This window comes from Nicotiana attenuata, chromosome 5 (assembly GCF_001879085.1).
Source record: "Nicotiana attenuata strain UT chromosome 5, NIATTr2, whole genome shotgun sequence".
Taxonomy (NCBI): domain Eukaryota; kingdom Viridiplantae; phylum Streptophyta; class Magnoliopsida; order Solanales; family Solanaceae; genus Nicotiana; species Nicotiana attenuata.
This window is the reverse complement of record NC_031993.1, coordinates 47,412,767-47,426,180: the sequence shown is the minus strand read 5'-3', so window position 1 is coordinate 47,426,180 and position 13,414 is coordinate 47,412,767. Positions and strand designations below refer to the sequence as shown.

The 13,414-nt window shown below is 35.6% G+C and overlaps 1 protein-coding gene and 1 long non-coding RNA gene across 4 annotated transcripts; both read left to right on the top strand.

Moving 5' to 3' along the window:
• On the top strand, positions 404 to 3,849 carry LOC109225778. 3 transcript variants are annotated; one of them, XM_019390552.1, is made up of 6 exons: positions 404 to 557; positions 1,071 to 1,129; positions 2,143 to 2,222; positions 2,302 to 2,506; positions 3,272 to 3,364; positions 3,465 to 3,849. In XM_019390552.1, exons 3-6 carry the CDS (start codon positions 2,185 to 2,187, stop codon positions 3,555 to 3,557), a joined length of 429 nt encoding a protein of 142 aa, XP_019246097.1. In that variant the 5' UTR covers positions 404 to 557; positions 1,071 to 1,129; positions 2,143 to 2,184; the 3' UTR covers positions 3,558 to 3,849. The 3 variants fall into 3 exon arrangements, with proteins under 3 accessions (XP_019246097.1, XP_019246098.1, XP_019246099.1); XM_019390553.1 differs by lacking the exon at positions 1,071 to 1,129; XM_019390554.1 differs by lacking the exons at positions 404 to 557; positions 1,071 to 1,129 and adding an exon at positions 1,173 to 1,333.
• On the top strand, positions 8,087 to 9,466 carry LOC109225777. Its single transcript, XR_002067985.1, has 2 exons — positions 8,087 to 8,462; positions 8,790 to 9,466. It is a non-coding gene; the product is annotated as an uncharacterized LOC109225777 (long non-coding RNA).

The window sequence follows — 13,414 nt, the reverse complement described above, 5'->3', positions numbered from 1 at the left end:
GAAATCAAAGATCTTGAACAAGAAAAAGTGTGAAAGATAACTTGCGTTATGTACACTACTAGAAATTTGTCCTATTGCAACGGTATTTTATCAACGGTTATGGAACCGTTACAATAGACTGGCTACTGTCACGGTTATAACCGTTCCCATAGCCTGGCGAACCTAGTGGTACTGTTATAAAAGTAAACCATTACAATAGTCATATAACAGTCACCGTAGATTACTCTATAGGAACGATATATTAAACCGTCTCAATAGAGTTGTCTATGGGGACGGTTGTGTTTTCCCTCCAATTTTTCCTTCTCTAATTTACTAAACCCGCGCAACATCGACCTTTCGGTCCAAATTTTTTTATTAATATTTTTATTCTTATTCCTAATAAGTGGTCTTTATTCAGAATATGTGATATCACTTACTGAATACCCACTTAGAGAATATAGAAAGCCAGCACTCAAGCCCTAATTGTTTCCAACCCCAATCCCTCCGTCAAATCCTATCTCCAGCGAGTCTTCCCCTCTGGCCACACCTCAATAGGGCGCGCTTCTAGGTCTGTTAAGGTAAGCTCTAGTAAAGAAATTTATTTTCTTTCCTTTGTGTGTAGGCTTTGTGTTGAATAGTTTGTTACTTTTGGTTCCGCTTCGCATCTCTCAACGCTATAGTGTTTTCCCTAAGATTGGAAATTTGGTCATATCAATAATCAAGAGATAAGCAACTGAATGTTGATGGTTGATTGTTGGTCCCTTCTTATAATTTCACGATATGCTTTTGATTCAGTTCTCACTTTGAATCTGAAGTTGACCACCTTCAGAAATCTATAGGAAACTAGTATAGGTACCTATTTTTCAAAAACTTCTATCATAGCAGAGAGAAAATTGTATAGAGACAATTCCATCTTTAACGAAGTTAATATTTCGTAGTTATGTTAGTTTCGTACGTACGCCACTTTCACCCAGTATATTAATGCTATCTTTGTCCTGAAACCTTAAGAAGATTTTTGAATTATTGCTGAAATTTTAGATGGTTTAGGAACTTTTGTTATCAAACATTTTGATTTCGTTTGTAATATGTAGATAAAATTGCTAATCGTGCATTTTGGGGACAAAGTTATTCTCGAGAATGCAATGGAGAGGTACTTATTCCAGAATCAACTCTTGACTTCAAGTGCTAGTATACTACTTCAATTCATCCTATGATATTTGTCTTTGTTGATGCATGAGTTTAATTCTTAAAGAACAATTTGTCTTTCGTATCTTATAAATCTAAAAATTTCTAGCTACTTTCACTGTTTAGGATGTTGGAATAATGGATGTGTTAAATCTACATGTTTTAGACTGTAAGTTGTCCTTTGCTTTTCTTCTTATTCTGTTTGATGTTTTTCCTCTTTGTTCTCTCTTTGACTGGGAAAAAAATAAGATTTTAGAATTTCACACTAAGTCTGATTTAAACATTATAGTGAAATATTACTTATCGGGCATAGAAATAAGTGGTGATGTTAGTTAGTAAGGCCTTGACTATAAATATTACTTAGCGGGCACATATTACTGCATACTTCAGAGAGTATTTGGCTTATTTGTTGTTGTTGAAGTTACTGGATTTCTAATCTTTAGAGTTCTGCTCATAAATATTAGTATAAGCTCTCAAGGTAGAACTCTTCAAATTGCATCTTATAGATCATTAGATCAATTAATATATTATGTTCTTCTTTCTTGTTGGAATATGCAACAGGGTGTGGAGACCGTATCATCCAGAAGGTCTATGTGTTAACCATGTATTACTCTTAAATTTGGATGTAATATAACTGATATACTTGACATTGGGTTAGATCTCATGATCTAGTTATTGTTTATGTTATAAAGGTTACGTGTGAAATAACTTGCTTGAATGTAATAACATGAGATTGGAAGTTTTGTGTAATATCTATTTGTTGGACACACATTTTTAGGACTTAATAATATTCTGTAAGAATTTTAACGAGCTCGATTCCTAATACATTATTGTTTAACTTGGTTAAAATAGGATAAGCGTATAGTATGTATGTAGTGAAACTAGTTCTCAGTCTTTTACGATTTGATACCATGTCTTAAGAGTATTTGGTGTTAAATGGGTAATCTGTTGAGTTCTCGGCATGATAATGTGTTACAGATTTCTTTCACTCGCTGTTAGTCCTTGAGAAATAGCTCTGCGATGGGCAATGGAAATTTCTTCTATGGGAATATACCAAGGTCTGAACTTCTTAACTTTTAACTTTTGGTTGAAAATCTTTCATATTTTCTGCACTAACAGATTTGATATCAATTATAGGATAAATATGATATTCCTGAAGCTGGAAAAAAACTATACTTTGGAATCAGTACAAGCTGCCTGGAGAAAGCACAAAAGTAGATTGAAAAAAGATCACTTTGACGCCTATCATAATGATGAAACTCCACTGCAAAATATCCCTGAAGATGTTCCAGCTTCTCAGTTTAAGGAACTCCTTAGGTATTGGAACTCAGAGAAACTCCAGGTATGTGTACTTCTTCTGGAACTTCTTGAAGTTCTTCTTCTTCTTCTTGAAGTTCTTCTTAAAGTTCCTGGAGATGTTTCCTCCTCCTTGTTGCTATTGCATAAACTTCTTCTTGTTGCTACTGCATACACTCTGTTCGCTGCTACTGCTATTTTTAAAGACTAGCCAAAGATAAATGCAGCTTGTTGGTTTGATAGTATGTATACACTGCTGTTGTCTTTTTCCCTTTTTTCTCTGCTTAACGGCTGCTGGGTTTTTTTGCTTTTTTACTTTGTTGCTATTTAAAAAACAGATATGAACCATTCCATTCATTTCCAACAAAACCTTGAATTGCAGAGTACAAGGCATCTTTCTCATATTTCTCCATTGGAGCTATCAAAGCATTTGTTGCACCCTTATATATAATATACACCCCAGCAAGTAAAAATTGGAGAACCATAATTTGAATTTTGATAAAGAAGTTATTCATTGATAATTCAGGATAGCCAAGAATAAGTAGATAAGAAACTAAGGAGTGCCAACAAAATAACACAAGAAATTTTAGTTGTGGACTTTCATGAAAAGGACAAACAGATCCCAAGAAAAATAAAGAATGCAACAGAAAGAAAATGGTTCAGTCTGTGAATCTCTAAATCTGCTTGTAATGAATATAAAGAAAGGTAGAGGTTAGAGCGAATGGAGCACAGAGGATATGAAATTGTCCTATTACTATAATTCTCATGTCCTACTTGTAAGTTGTTGTTTGATGTTTCTTTCTTCTTGCAGAGAATGTCCCAAATTAATATTGAGAATCGAAAAAAGTTGAAGAATCCTCACACTGCTGGAAAAAGAAGTTTTGCTTTAGTTCGCTCTAAGTTGGTGTGTAACTAGCAAGTCATGGCAAAAAATTTCTCATTTTTGGCTATTGTTTAGTTCATGGTAGATCGTCAGGAATGCTAACTCACTTTCATGTAACTAGGAAAACGAGAGGGTAACTTCGGATCCTTTATCAGCAAAAGAAGTCTTTGTAGCTACAAGAAAAAGGAAAGATGGGCGATCATACAAGTGCTAAGATGAAGATGCAGCTAGTAGAATTATACAAATTATATTTAACTGATGTTATATCGAGATCAATTATTTGTTTTTATTAGTTTGTTTTTTATTTATATGTTCTATTTGTTTGAATTTGCTTTGAAAGCTGCAATGGAGAAAATTGAAGCCCAACAAAACAAAAATGGCAATGAGTCCGTAGAGGCATTTGCATCTGTCATGGGACCTGAACATCCGGGACATTTGAGATTGATTTGGTTTGTCTGTTGCGGATTCTAGTTTGTTGTGTGTTGCTTAGCCCCTGTTTGGCCATACATTTTCCCAAATTTAATTTGAAATTTATTTTCAAATCTCATGTTTGGCCATAAATTTGACCCACATTTTGGCCAAAACTCAAATCACATATTTGAAATCTCAAATTCAGCTAACCAAATTTCTAAAACTTGGGAATTATATACATGTTTTCCCAAAATAAAGTTGAAAAATATGTTTTGAAATCGTATGTCCAAACACATTTTTATCTTCAAACCAAACTTTACCCAAATCAGATTTTTCAAAATAAATTTGGGATCTATGACCAAACGCTAGCTTAAAGTACAACTACTCTTCTCGTGATTTGTGGATGGATCTTAGGTTTTGCATAAAAATTGTATCATGTTTTGAGCAGGTTGAAAAATTTGGAATAGTGGTATTTCAAATGATATTTTGAGCAGGTTGAAAATTTTGGGATAGTCATATTTACAAAGGAAACTTTGCTGAAAAATTTAAGAATTTAGAGAGTTTGATCATTTTCGACTTATCAAATTGGTCATTCAATTACTTTGTGATTCAATTATCCTAAAAATTTTCTTTAATTTCTCATTGTATTTTGTAGGTGCAGCAATTGCGGATGAAAGCAGTGACGAAGACCTTACTTTGAGTGTTGTTGATCGTTGTTAGACTTTCTATTATTATGTTTAAGGATATTTTAGTTTAGAACTTTTTGTATGCAAACTCATCTATTTTGACTTTTGAATTGTTGATCAAACAACGTATTCATATTTTATTTTTGTATAAGAATAATGCTAGTTGGATATTTTAATTTTATTTCGTGGTTAATATAAGTTATGGTGTAAAAAAGTTCATTGAATAGGAAAATATTCCTCATTTTGCTTCCATAAATTTCAGAAATTACAATTGTGAATTGTTGCGATAGAGAATATAACCGTTCCAATAGACCTAGCAAATAATAAGAGAAACACCTAATAACCGTTGCAATATGTTATAATATCCGTTGCAATAGGATACTAATAATTGTTCCAATATATCACAAAAATCGTTGCAATATATCATGAAAACCGTTGCAATAGACTTATAAAATCGGTTGTATTATTATACCAGAACGGTTTAAAACCGTCCCAACAGAAAAGAATACCGTTCATATAGGTAGAACAATAGTACAAGCCCAAACCGTTACAATATCCCTATATATGGAGACAGTTTTCAAACCGTTGCAAATAACCGTTCCAACAGACCTATTGTAACGCTGAATCCCGAAACGCGTCTAAATCCGTCCCAATAGCCCTACAGGGACAGTTAGCGTGTCTATTGCAACAATTTTCCAAGGGTTGCAATAGCTGTAATTTCTAGTATTGGTAGCAAACCAGCAAGAAAATAATCACTATTATTTTTAGCCCTACGGTGGGCGCCAAACTGTTTACCTTGAAAATGGTAGTTACAATTAGATTTGATTTTGTGGTTCTAAAAATACGTGATCTATTTTTATGCTAGTTGTTTAGGAAATAGATGCTAAGTAAGAGATTAGAAAATGAAATAAGAGCTTAAGAACAAGGTGGTAACCAAACCAATTAGCTGATAATCGGGGCCACGAGCTTGCCTATTCGAGGTCTCGAGATCGAGTCTGATATCCTGCCGGGGGCAGTCGATGGACGAATAATAGCTATGATAAAGTCAATGGCGGCTCTTTATGGCCAATAATAAGCAATAAATGAAGAACAATAAATGGAACACAATAAATGTAAGTAATAGATGAAGCAATAAGAACAAGACAATATGTTAAGTTAGAGAGCAGAGAGAATGTTCTTGTATTGGATATTGAGTATCAGATCCTCCTACAAAGTGACAAGGATCCCCCTTATATATCAGGGGGAATCCCCATATAGTACAAATGCATTCATTACAAAGATATGAGATTGATACAGCTAATTAATGCTAGGATACAGGTCTGAACCAGCCTACTAGGCGTTGTCAGCCCTAGTCATGCGCCTTGGGAACTTCCCACTTTTTCTTCATACTTGTCGACCTGTATTGTCTCGAGCCCCTCGAGCGTAAATCTCGACCGTACCCTCGAGCCTTTGACTGACGTGCTTACGAAGCGTCGTAATGGCCGAAAATTGGACCGTCCGATTTTAACGCATACAGGGAGGCAGGGCTTAGTCTCATGCAAATATGGAGGCATGGCACAGCCTCATGCAAGATTTGAGACAGGGCTTAGTCTCATGCAGAGAGAAGGCAATGCTTAGCCTTATGCAAATATGGAGGCAGGGCTTAGCCTCATGCAAGATTTGAGACATGACTTAGTCTCATGCAGAGAGAAGGCAATGCTTGGCTTATGCAAATATGGAGGCAGGACTTAGCCTCATGCAGAATTCGAGACAGGGCTTAGTCTCATGCAGAGAGAAGGCAATGCTTAGCCTTATGCAAATATGGAGGCAGGCTTAGCCTCATGCAAGGTTTGAGACAGGGCTTAGTCTCGTGCAAAGAGAAGGCAGTGCTTAGTGTGAGCATGTGATTTTTGCCCTATTAGAATTACTCCTACAAAAGTAAAGAAAATAGATTTTTTTTTTCAAATTGTTGTCAATTTTATGGGATTTTTGTAGGATTTTCATTAATTGTTTGCATTTTTGTGCACGTTTTATTTAGTTAAAATCATGAAAAATACCCCAAAAAATATCAAAAGTTTCTTGCATTGCATATTAGGTTTTTGTGTTCACATTTTAGGATAAATTAGTTAATTAATTGCTTTATTAAAATGAAAATCACAAAAAAAAGTATTTTTTATTTTTTACATTTTAGCTTTTAATATTAGATTAGTATTTTCCTCTTCATTAATTTAGGATTAACTAATTTTGTAATTATTATAAATAGATAATTAGTTTGATTTTATAGGTGATATTAATTTAGAATTTAATTTAGGACTTAATTAATTTAATTAGGGTTTTAAAATTAAAGAAAAGAAAAAGAAAAGAAAGAAACAATTGAAAGGAAATGTGCAAATATTTGGTTTGGGCCAATTTCTAATGGCCCAAATATCCCAGTCCACCCACGCCCATGTCCAGCCAATTCCCTTCAAAACCCGGTCCAATCTCCCCTCACCAAAACGACATAGATGCACTTCTAAACTACGTCATTTCAACTCTTTTACCCCATTAAAAGACTAAACCCAACCCCCTGGCCTCATAATTCACCCCAATTAAACTTAGACCTAAAATCCCAGTCTCTCAATACCGCCGCCCCCTTCCGCCGTTCCTCCGCCGCCCGGAAATCGTCTCACGGCGGCGGACTACCTCCAAATCCCCTCATATTTCAACCACACAACCTCCATCACCCCCTCGTTCATATTCCGCCATTGATTCCTCCAAAAGACCACTCATTTTCTTCGAATTAGAAATCTAAGAATAAAATCCGAACTTTTTGCTTTTTGTTCGATTTCTCATGACCTGGCCCTCAATTCATGATGAAACTCACTTGAATCCCCTATTTTCAACGTGAGGAGTCGATTAATGTTAAGGATGGCCTATTTCACAGATTGGCTGGTTTCCGGGAAAATAAACATTAACTGTCCAAAATGGCTTGAAACCTCTACCTCGTCTCTTTCTTGGCATATGTTGAGGATTGTGACATGAAGCACTAGCTGTGAAAGAAAGTCCGGCCAGTGTTCATGTTACAATTTCCACCATGGGCCGAGTTTCTTGTTCGTCGGAGTTCCAATCGATTCGTTACTGCTTTTCTCCGGGTTGTCGAAGCTTTTGGCGATTTAATCGGTATACCTCTCCTCCTATACATAACCCCTCATGTGATAACAAATTTATGTCTAAAAGTTTGTTTTCTGGTCATGATTGATTCGTCAGTAGTAATAACTCATTAATTAGATTAATCGCATTTGTTAATGTTATTTTTGAGTGCATTTTAAAAATATGTTTTCCCGTTTTAAACCAAGTTTGTTTGTTTAAACCTTCTTTGAATTTGATTCTATTTATTGGATGGGTTCAGAATTAGGGTTGTTAGTGCAAAAGCCCAATTAGGATATTGGGCTTATTGGTTAAATGGCCTAGAGGTCCAGTATCACTGAAGGGTTAAAAACAGAATGGTAAAAGGGTGATTACAAGAGTACTAGGGGTTCAGTTGAATTGGGGTTGAGGGAATCTTATCCTAACAAATGGAAGCTTCTAGATAAGGGCTGACAAGGACCATTTTAGGAAAGAGAGAGGGAAATTCTATGGGCAAGGGTGTAAGTGAATTAAGTTAAAGGTTTAAGGGGTGCATTTGAATGAGGAAAAACAGGCTCTGTTGCCCTAAATCTCCTCTATAAAAGATCCCTTTTCCAATCACTAGGGGAGGAAAAAAAAGATAGAAAAACGGCAGAAAGCATAGCAAAACAAAAAGAGAAAACACACTCAAAGAATTTGTTTTTTTCAGAACTGGAAACTTTCTTCTTTAGTCTTTGAAGTTTTTGTTTTTCTGGGATTGAGAAGAGAAATGGATTCTTGAAGCTGTGGTTTGGGTTTTCTTCTGCTGAGTTTAGTGTTTTCTTGGATCATAAGCTGTTGTGGATTGAGAATATAAGCCGACTTCTGCTATTTCTGTTTGTTAATCTTGTTGAGCTCATCCAGTAGTGGTTTTCTTAGCCTTGATTTGGCAAGTTTAGGTACACATCTCACATCTATATCTTATTTTGATCTACAATAAAATGTTGGGTATTTTTCTGAAAACATTTGTTGTGTTTGTTTACATCTACCGCCTATCTTGCTTTGAATATGAATAGAAAGTTTAGTTTTGATATGGTCATTATTTGAAGCCTGTTATAGATTGACATCTGAAAGGCAGATTGTTTCAACAGTGATTTCATGACTTGAATTATATTTGACTTCACATGTTTATCTAGAATCCAGCCTATATTTCATCATTAAGTACATGCGCTTATATTTGAGGTCTAATCGCTGACATTTGGGTTTATCTTTTATGTTCTAATAAGGTAATTGACTCAAGGACTAGTCATTCCAGATCTGGCCATAATGTAGTTTAATTTGTAGTTTAGGACTTAAGTGATTTTCTATCTTTGGTAAATGGTCTTGTAGAATATGCATCCTCTGTAAATTCCAATGGGTATAAGTTGAAGAATTAGGATTATGAAGATATGTGCGAAGGACTGTTTTCTCAATTGGAGTATAAATTTTGTTACAATTCAAATCCGGAGTCAAAGATGTATTCTGCAATTCTCATATAGATGTGTTCGAACTTAAGGATGGCTGTAATTTATCTGAAAGCTGTTTGCAGAACTATATGAATTTTGTTACTCTGATCATATGTTATCTTCATTAATGATATAAACATGATAAAATTTCTTTGATAATCCCTTTCGCGACTCTGTTCTGTTATTTGTTTTAGACCATTATAATTGTTTGATTTAATGTTCATTGGGCTCGGCAAGCATGTAAAGTTTCCGTATGAAGGCCTTTGTCCATTTTAGTCTTTCTGTACAACTCTAGTTTTGGGCCTCTTTGATGTGAGCCCAGATGTGGGCCAAACACTAATATCTTGAAAGAGGATATGGACATTCAGTTAAAATGATTGGGCTTTTAAGGTGTGATCTTTCCACGTTGTTGGTTGTATGAACAGTTTTATTTTGTGATTGAAATTGTTTCTTGTATATATAGCACATACAAATAAAGTCGAATCTGGGAACCTCATGGGTCCAGCTCAGTTTACTCTGCGAAAATTGCAAATGATGGGATTAATTAAAGCGTATTCCTATAGATTTCAAGATAAATTGAGGCGTGCCATCCACAAATGAATTTCATAATCTATAGCCCTCACATTAATACATAAACTAGTGTGGAAAATACGTTGAGCATTCGTAACTAGTGTAGAAAATACTTTGAACATTCGTAGTTTGCTTTAGGCGTGTTTATAATAAATCATCGTGACTATGGGTACGGTTCCCATGGCATAGTCATGATACCTAATTTCCAAATTCGGATGCACATTTCATGTGACCCGATCAGAACAACTTCAAACAATAATAAAATGAACAATCACCATGCTGTCGCGCCCCCTTTTTCTCGCGAAATCAGGTTTTGACATTTCTGAGACAACTCCCTTCCTTTATGGATGGGGTAAGGGATTTGAAGAGTCGCCACCTAATGGATTAAGGTGCGTTAGGGCACCTAGAGCAGTTAACTCATGAAACTAGTTTACATCACCAGAGATTGAGTAAGGGCTCGAAGTTACCTTGAGGGGAAGGTGTTAGGCACCTCTCGAGGTCCACAACGGTGGGTCCCGGCCGAACTTAAATTAAGCGAATTAGTCTTAGAAGGGAAGAAAACAATTTGGACAGATGGTGGTCCTAAGTTTTTTAGCCTATAGGATCATTCCATGCAACGCTTTGCAACTCCCTCAAGTCGGGGTTTTACTCATAGCATTAGTGCATGGGCTATCATTTTCTTTACTACCCAATTACTATCTTTCAGTTGTTACCTAAGCGTTCTAATAGCTTCTAACTCGTGCCTTATGCGTGCACTACCCATCCCTTACCTATGGTCCTGGAGGTATTTAGGACCTCTATGTAGGGTAGTTCTAGACTGACCTATGTTGTTTAAAATGAGAAAAGCTAGGCGACAAACAATATTCAAATAGGACTATCATGTAAGGAGCAAATAAGGGCTCATATTAACCTCCACAAGTAGACAACAAATGCACGCAGCTAAATCAGCAGATTTCGTTAATTTAGGATCCTATAGGCATGGTGTCTAGATGAGCAGAAATAGACTGCAAGATAGCATTTTACTAAGGCGGGCTCGGGACCTATCAATTTGCCTACTGATTGTTATTAAGCCTTGAATCTAGGCACTTTGAGGCAGTAAGATATGACAGTTTTAGACCCCAGAATCATTAATAACCCTACAGATTTGCCTAAGTGATTAACAAAATCCTATAGGCATGGTATCTACAACAGTTAATTATAGAGCTATAACATGGTTTCTAAGCAAGTTACTGATTTTAACCCATAATGACATGTTTTATCCCTTTTAGATCATGTAGGCACGCTTTCTAAGTTGCAAAATTAATTTAACTCCTATAGACATGATTTCTAAGCTTACAAACTGATTTCACCATACACGCATGATATTTGTTAGTTTGAATCCTATAGACATGATTTCTAGGTGTTGATTTGATTCCTTTTGTTCCTATAGGCATGGTATCTAAGTTGAAGCTGATTTTAATTTTCTATAGGCGTGAAATCTATTAATAACGTGTGGGCAGAATTTTAAGTACATCGCCAGGAAAGTTTGTTAATTCACACAAATTGAATCCTATATACATGATCACTAATGCACGTTAGGATTGGAAATCTGTGTAGATCCTATGAATAGGATTTCTAATGCAGAGTTAATAGGAGACCTATAGGCAGTATCTCTAGTATGCCAAGAAATGTGGAAATACAGAGTCACAAACAATCAGAAAAATCCGATAGGCAGGATCTCTACAAGTATGTCGTTCACATAATACAATAAACCTATAGGCCGGATTTCTATCCGAGTTTAACAAAGATATAAGGAAACCCCCCCTCCAGCTTTTACTAATAAGCCCCAAATCTGTTTAGTACAAAGATTATTACAACCCGGAATGAATAAATTACATAGCACTATCCATTACACTATAGGGAGCCTTCGTAGGCCCAATATGAACCTGGGAACCAGGCCTTCAAACATAGCAACTTTGAAGCATAATGGTAGTCCATCCATAGCACATAAAATTAGGCTCCTAGTGTGTCAAAGTTCCCAAGGGCCTCAGGGACCCGAGGCAATGCTCACACCAGGGCCACACTCAAAGAAACAGTTCATAAAAGATTGGAAGACCAACCCCAATATGTCAGAGTTCAGAGGAATTTCAAGGACCCTAGGCAGTGGTCACACTGAGAGTGGTAGGAACCTAAAGGACTAAGAGTAGCAATCTGAAAACCAGTACATAGAGGGTAAGGGGACAGTTTTAGAAAAATAGCTAATTTTCAGAAGGGTAAGGGTAAGGGGGACATATTTAGAAACCAGTGCATACAGAACATTAACATAAATGCACAAACAAAACTCATGTTCAGCATATAATTCAACTAAGTTGATATTTGTTCAGACTAGATACTCATACCAGCATTTAAAGTAATCACAAAAGCAAGGATACTTGAACTAACATACGGAATTAGCCACACATTACATGCTTGCAGTATCTAACAATAGTCAGAACAGGGAACGTACAACTGAATTGGACAGGGTTTCACATTATTGGAGACAACTTAGTTTAGTATTATCACTAAGTGGAATCATACAGTCATATGGCAAACAGAATCATGCTGAAGATTGAAACAGATTAATCAAATAAAGCATGGAGAACAGAATAGTAGGAGTTAAGGCATACCAGTTGAGAAGAAAGCAAACAGGAATACAATAGCAGTTAAAATCCAGAGAATTTGGCCTTGGCTTTCAACCGACCAAATAAGAGCCTCTTAGTGTAGAAATCAGAACAAAGGAGTAAAGAGAGAACTTAAGGTTTTGTGAGAACAGAGAGTTCGAGAATGGTAAAGTTATTCTGTTGAAGGTTTGTAAAGCGTGTTCAAAATTAGAACAAGGGAAGGGTTTTTATGCATACAATAGAGTAAAACAAATAAGGTAATGAACCAATCACACACAAATAAGGTATGAAAATCAATTAACAATCAATTAAGGTCAGCATGAATCAATTAACAGGACAGAATCGATTAAGTATCACTTAATTTAAGGAAAATCTCACACTGAATCAATTAGTAATTAAGAATAAGGTTAAATAAGGTGAGAACTAATTCCAAAATCAATTAGGAGTCAGAACACAAAATCAAGCCAGTAGTACGAATAATTAATCACATAAATAAGGTAAGAATAGGTAAAATCTTAATAAGGCAATACTGGTACTAAAAGAAAAGCTGATTCCCAAACCCTAATTTAGGTAAGTAGAATTAATTAATACTTAATTGACAGAATTAAAGGTAAACGGGCAAAAGACAGTAGAATAAATAGTCAAATAATCGAAACCCTAAGAAATACAAAGACATATAGATGGAGCTTGATTAAATCAAGTAAGAATCAGTCGAAAAAGTAAATAAGAAAATCAGAGATGAAAATATTTAAACGCTAAAACCTTTTTTGCATAAATCCATCAGAAATCAAAGCCCTAACTTTTAGGGTAAATGAAATCGGTCAATAATAATAATAAAAACAGAAAATTTTAAGGGAGAAATACCAAACAAACACAAAATCGCTTCAGATCTAAAGAGATCTAAACGGATTCAACCAGAAAATAGACAGAAGCGAATCAAATAAGGTTTGAACCAGAGATTTGAAACCCCAAAAATACGAAAATACTCATACTCACAAGTATCGGAGTGAACATAGACGAATAATCGAGAAATGAGAGACTTTGAACCAGATTTGGTTCGAGTCTCTTGGGATTCACATCAAGCAACATAGAAATTGTATAACCAGTAGAGAGGTGAGGTCAGATAAGGCATGAAATCGAAGGAAAATCACATGAATCAAAAGGGGATTTGTGATGGCGGGGCTAGGCTTTGGGGGG

Bases quoted from the DNA above. Each gene is read 5' to 3' on its own strand.
- LOC109225778 (XM_019390553.1), top strand. From the start codon at position 2,185: ATGGGCAATGGAAATTTCTTCTATGGGAATATACCAAG. The intron at 2,223-2,301 runs GTCTGAACTTCT...TATCAATTATAG, and splicing joins TTCTATGGGAATATACCAAG to GATAAATATGATATTCCTGA. The intron at 2,507-3,271 runs GTATGTGTACTT...TTCTTCTTGCAG, and splicing joins GGAACTCAGAGAAACTCCAG to AGAATGTCCCAAATTAATAT.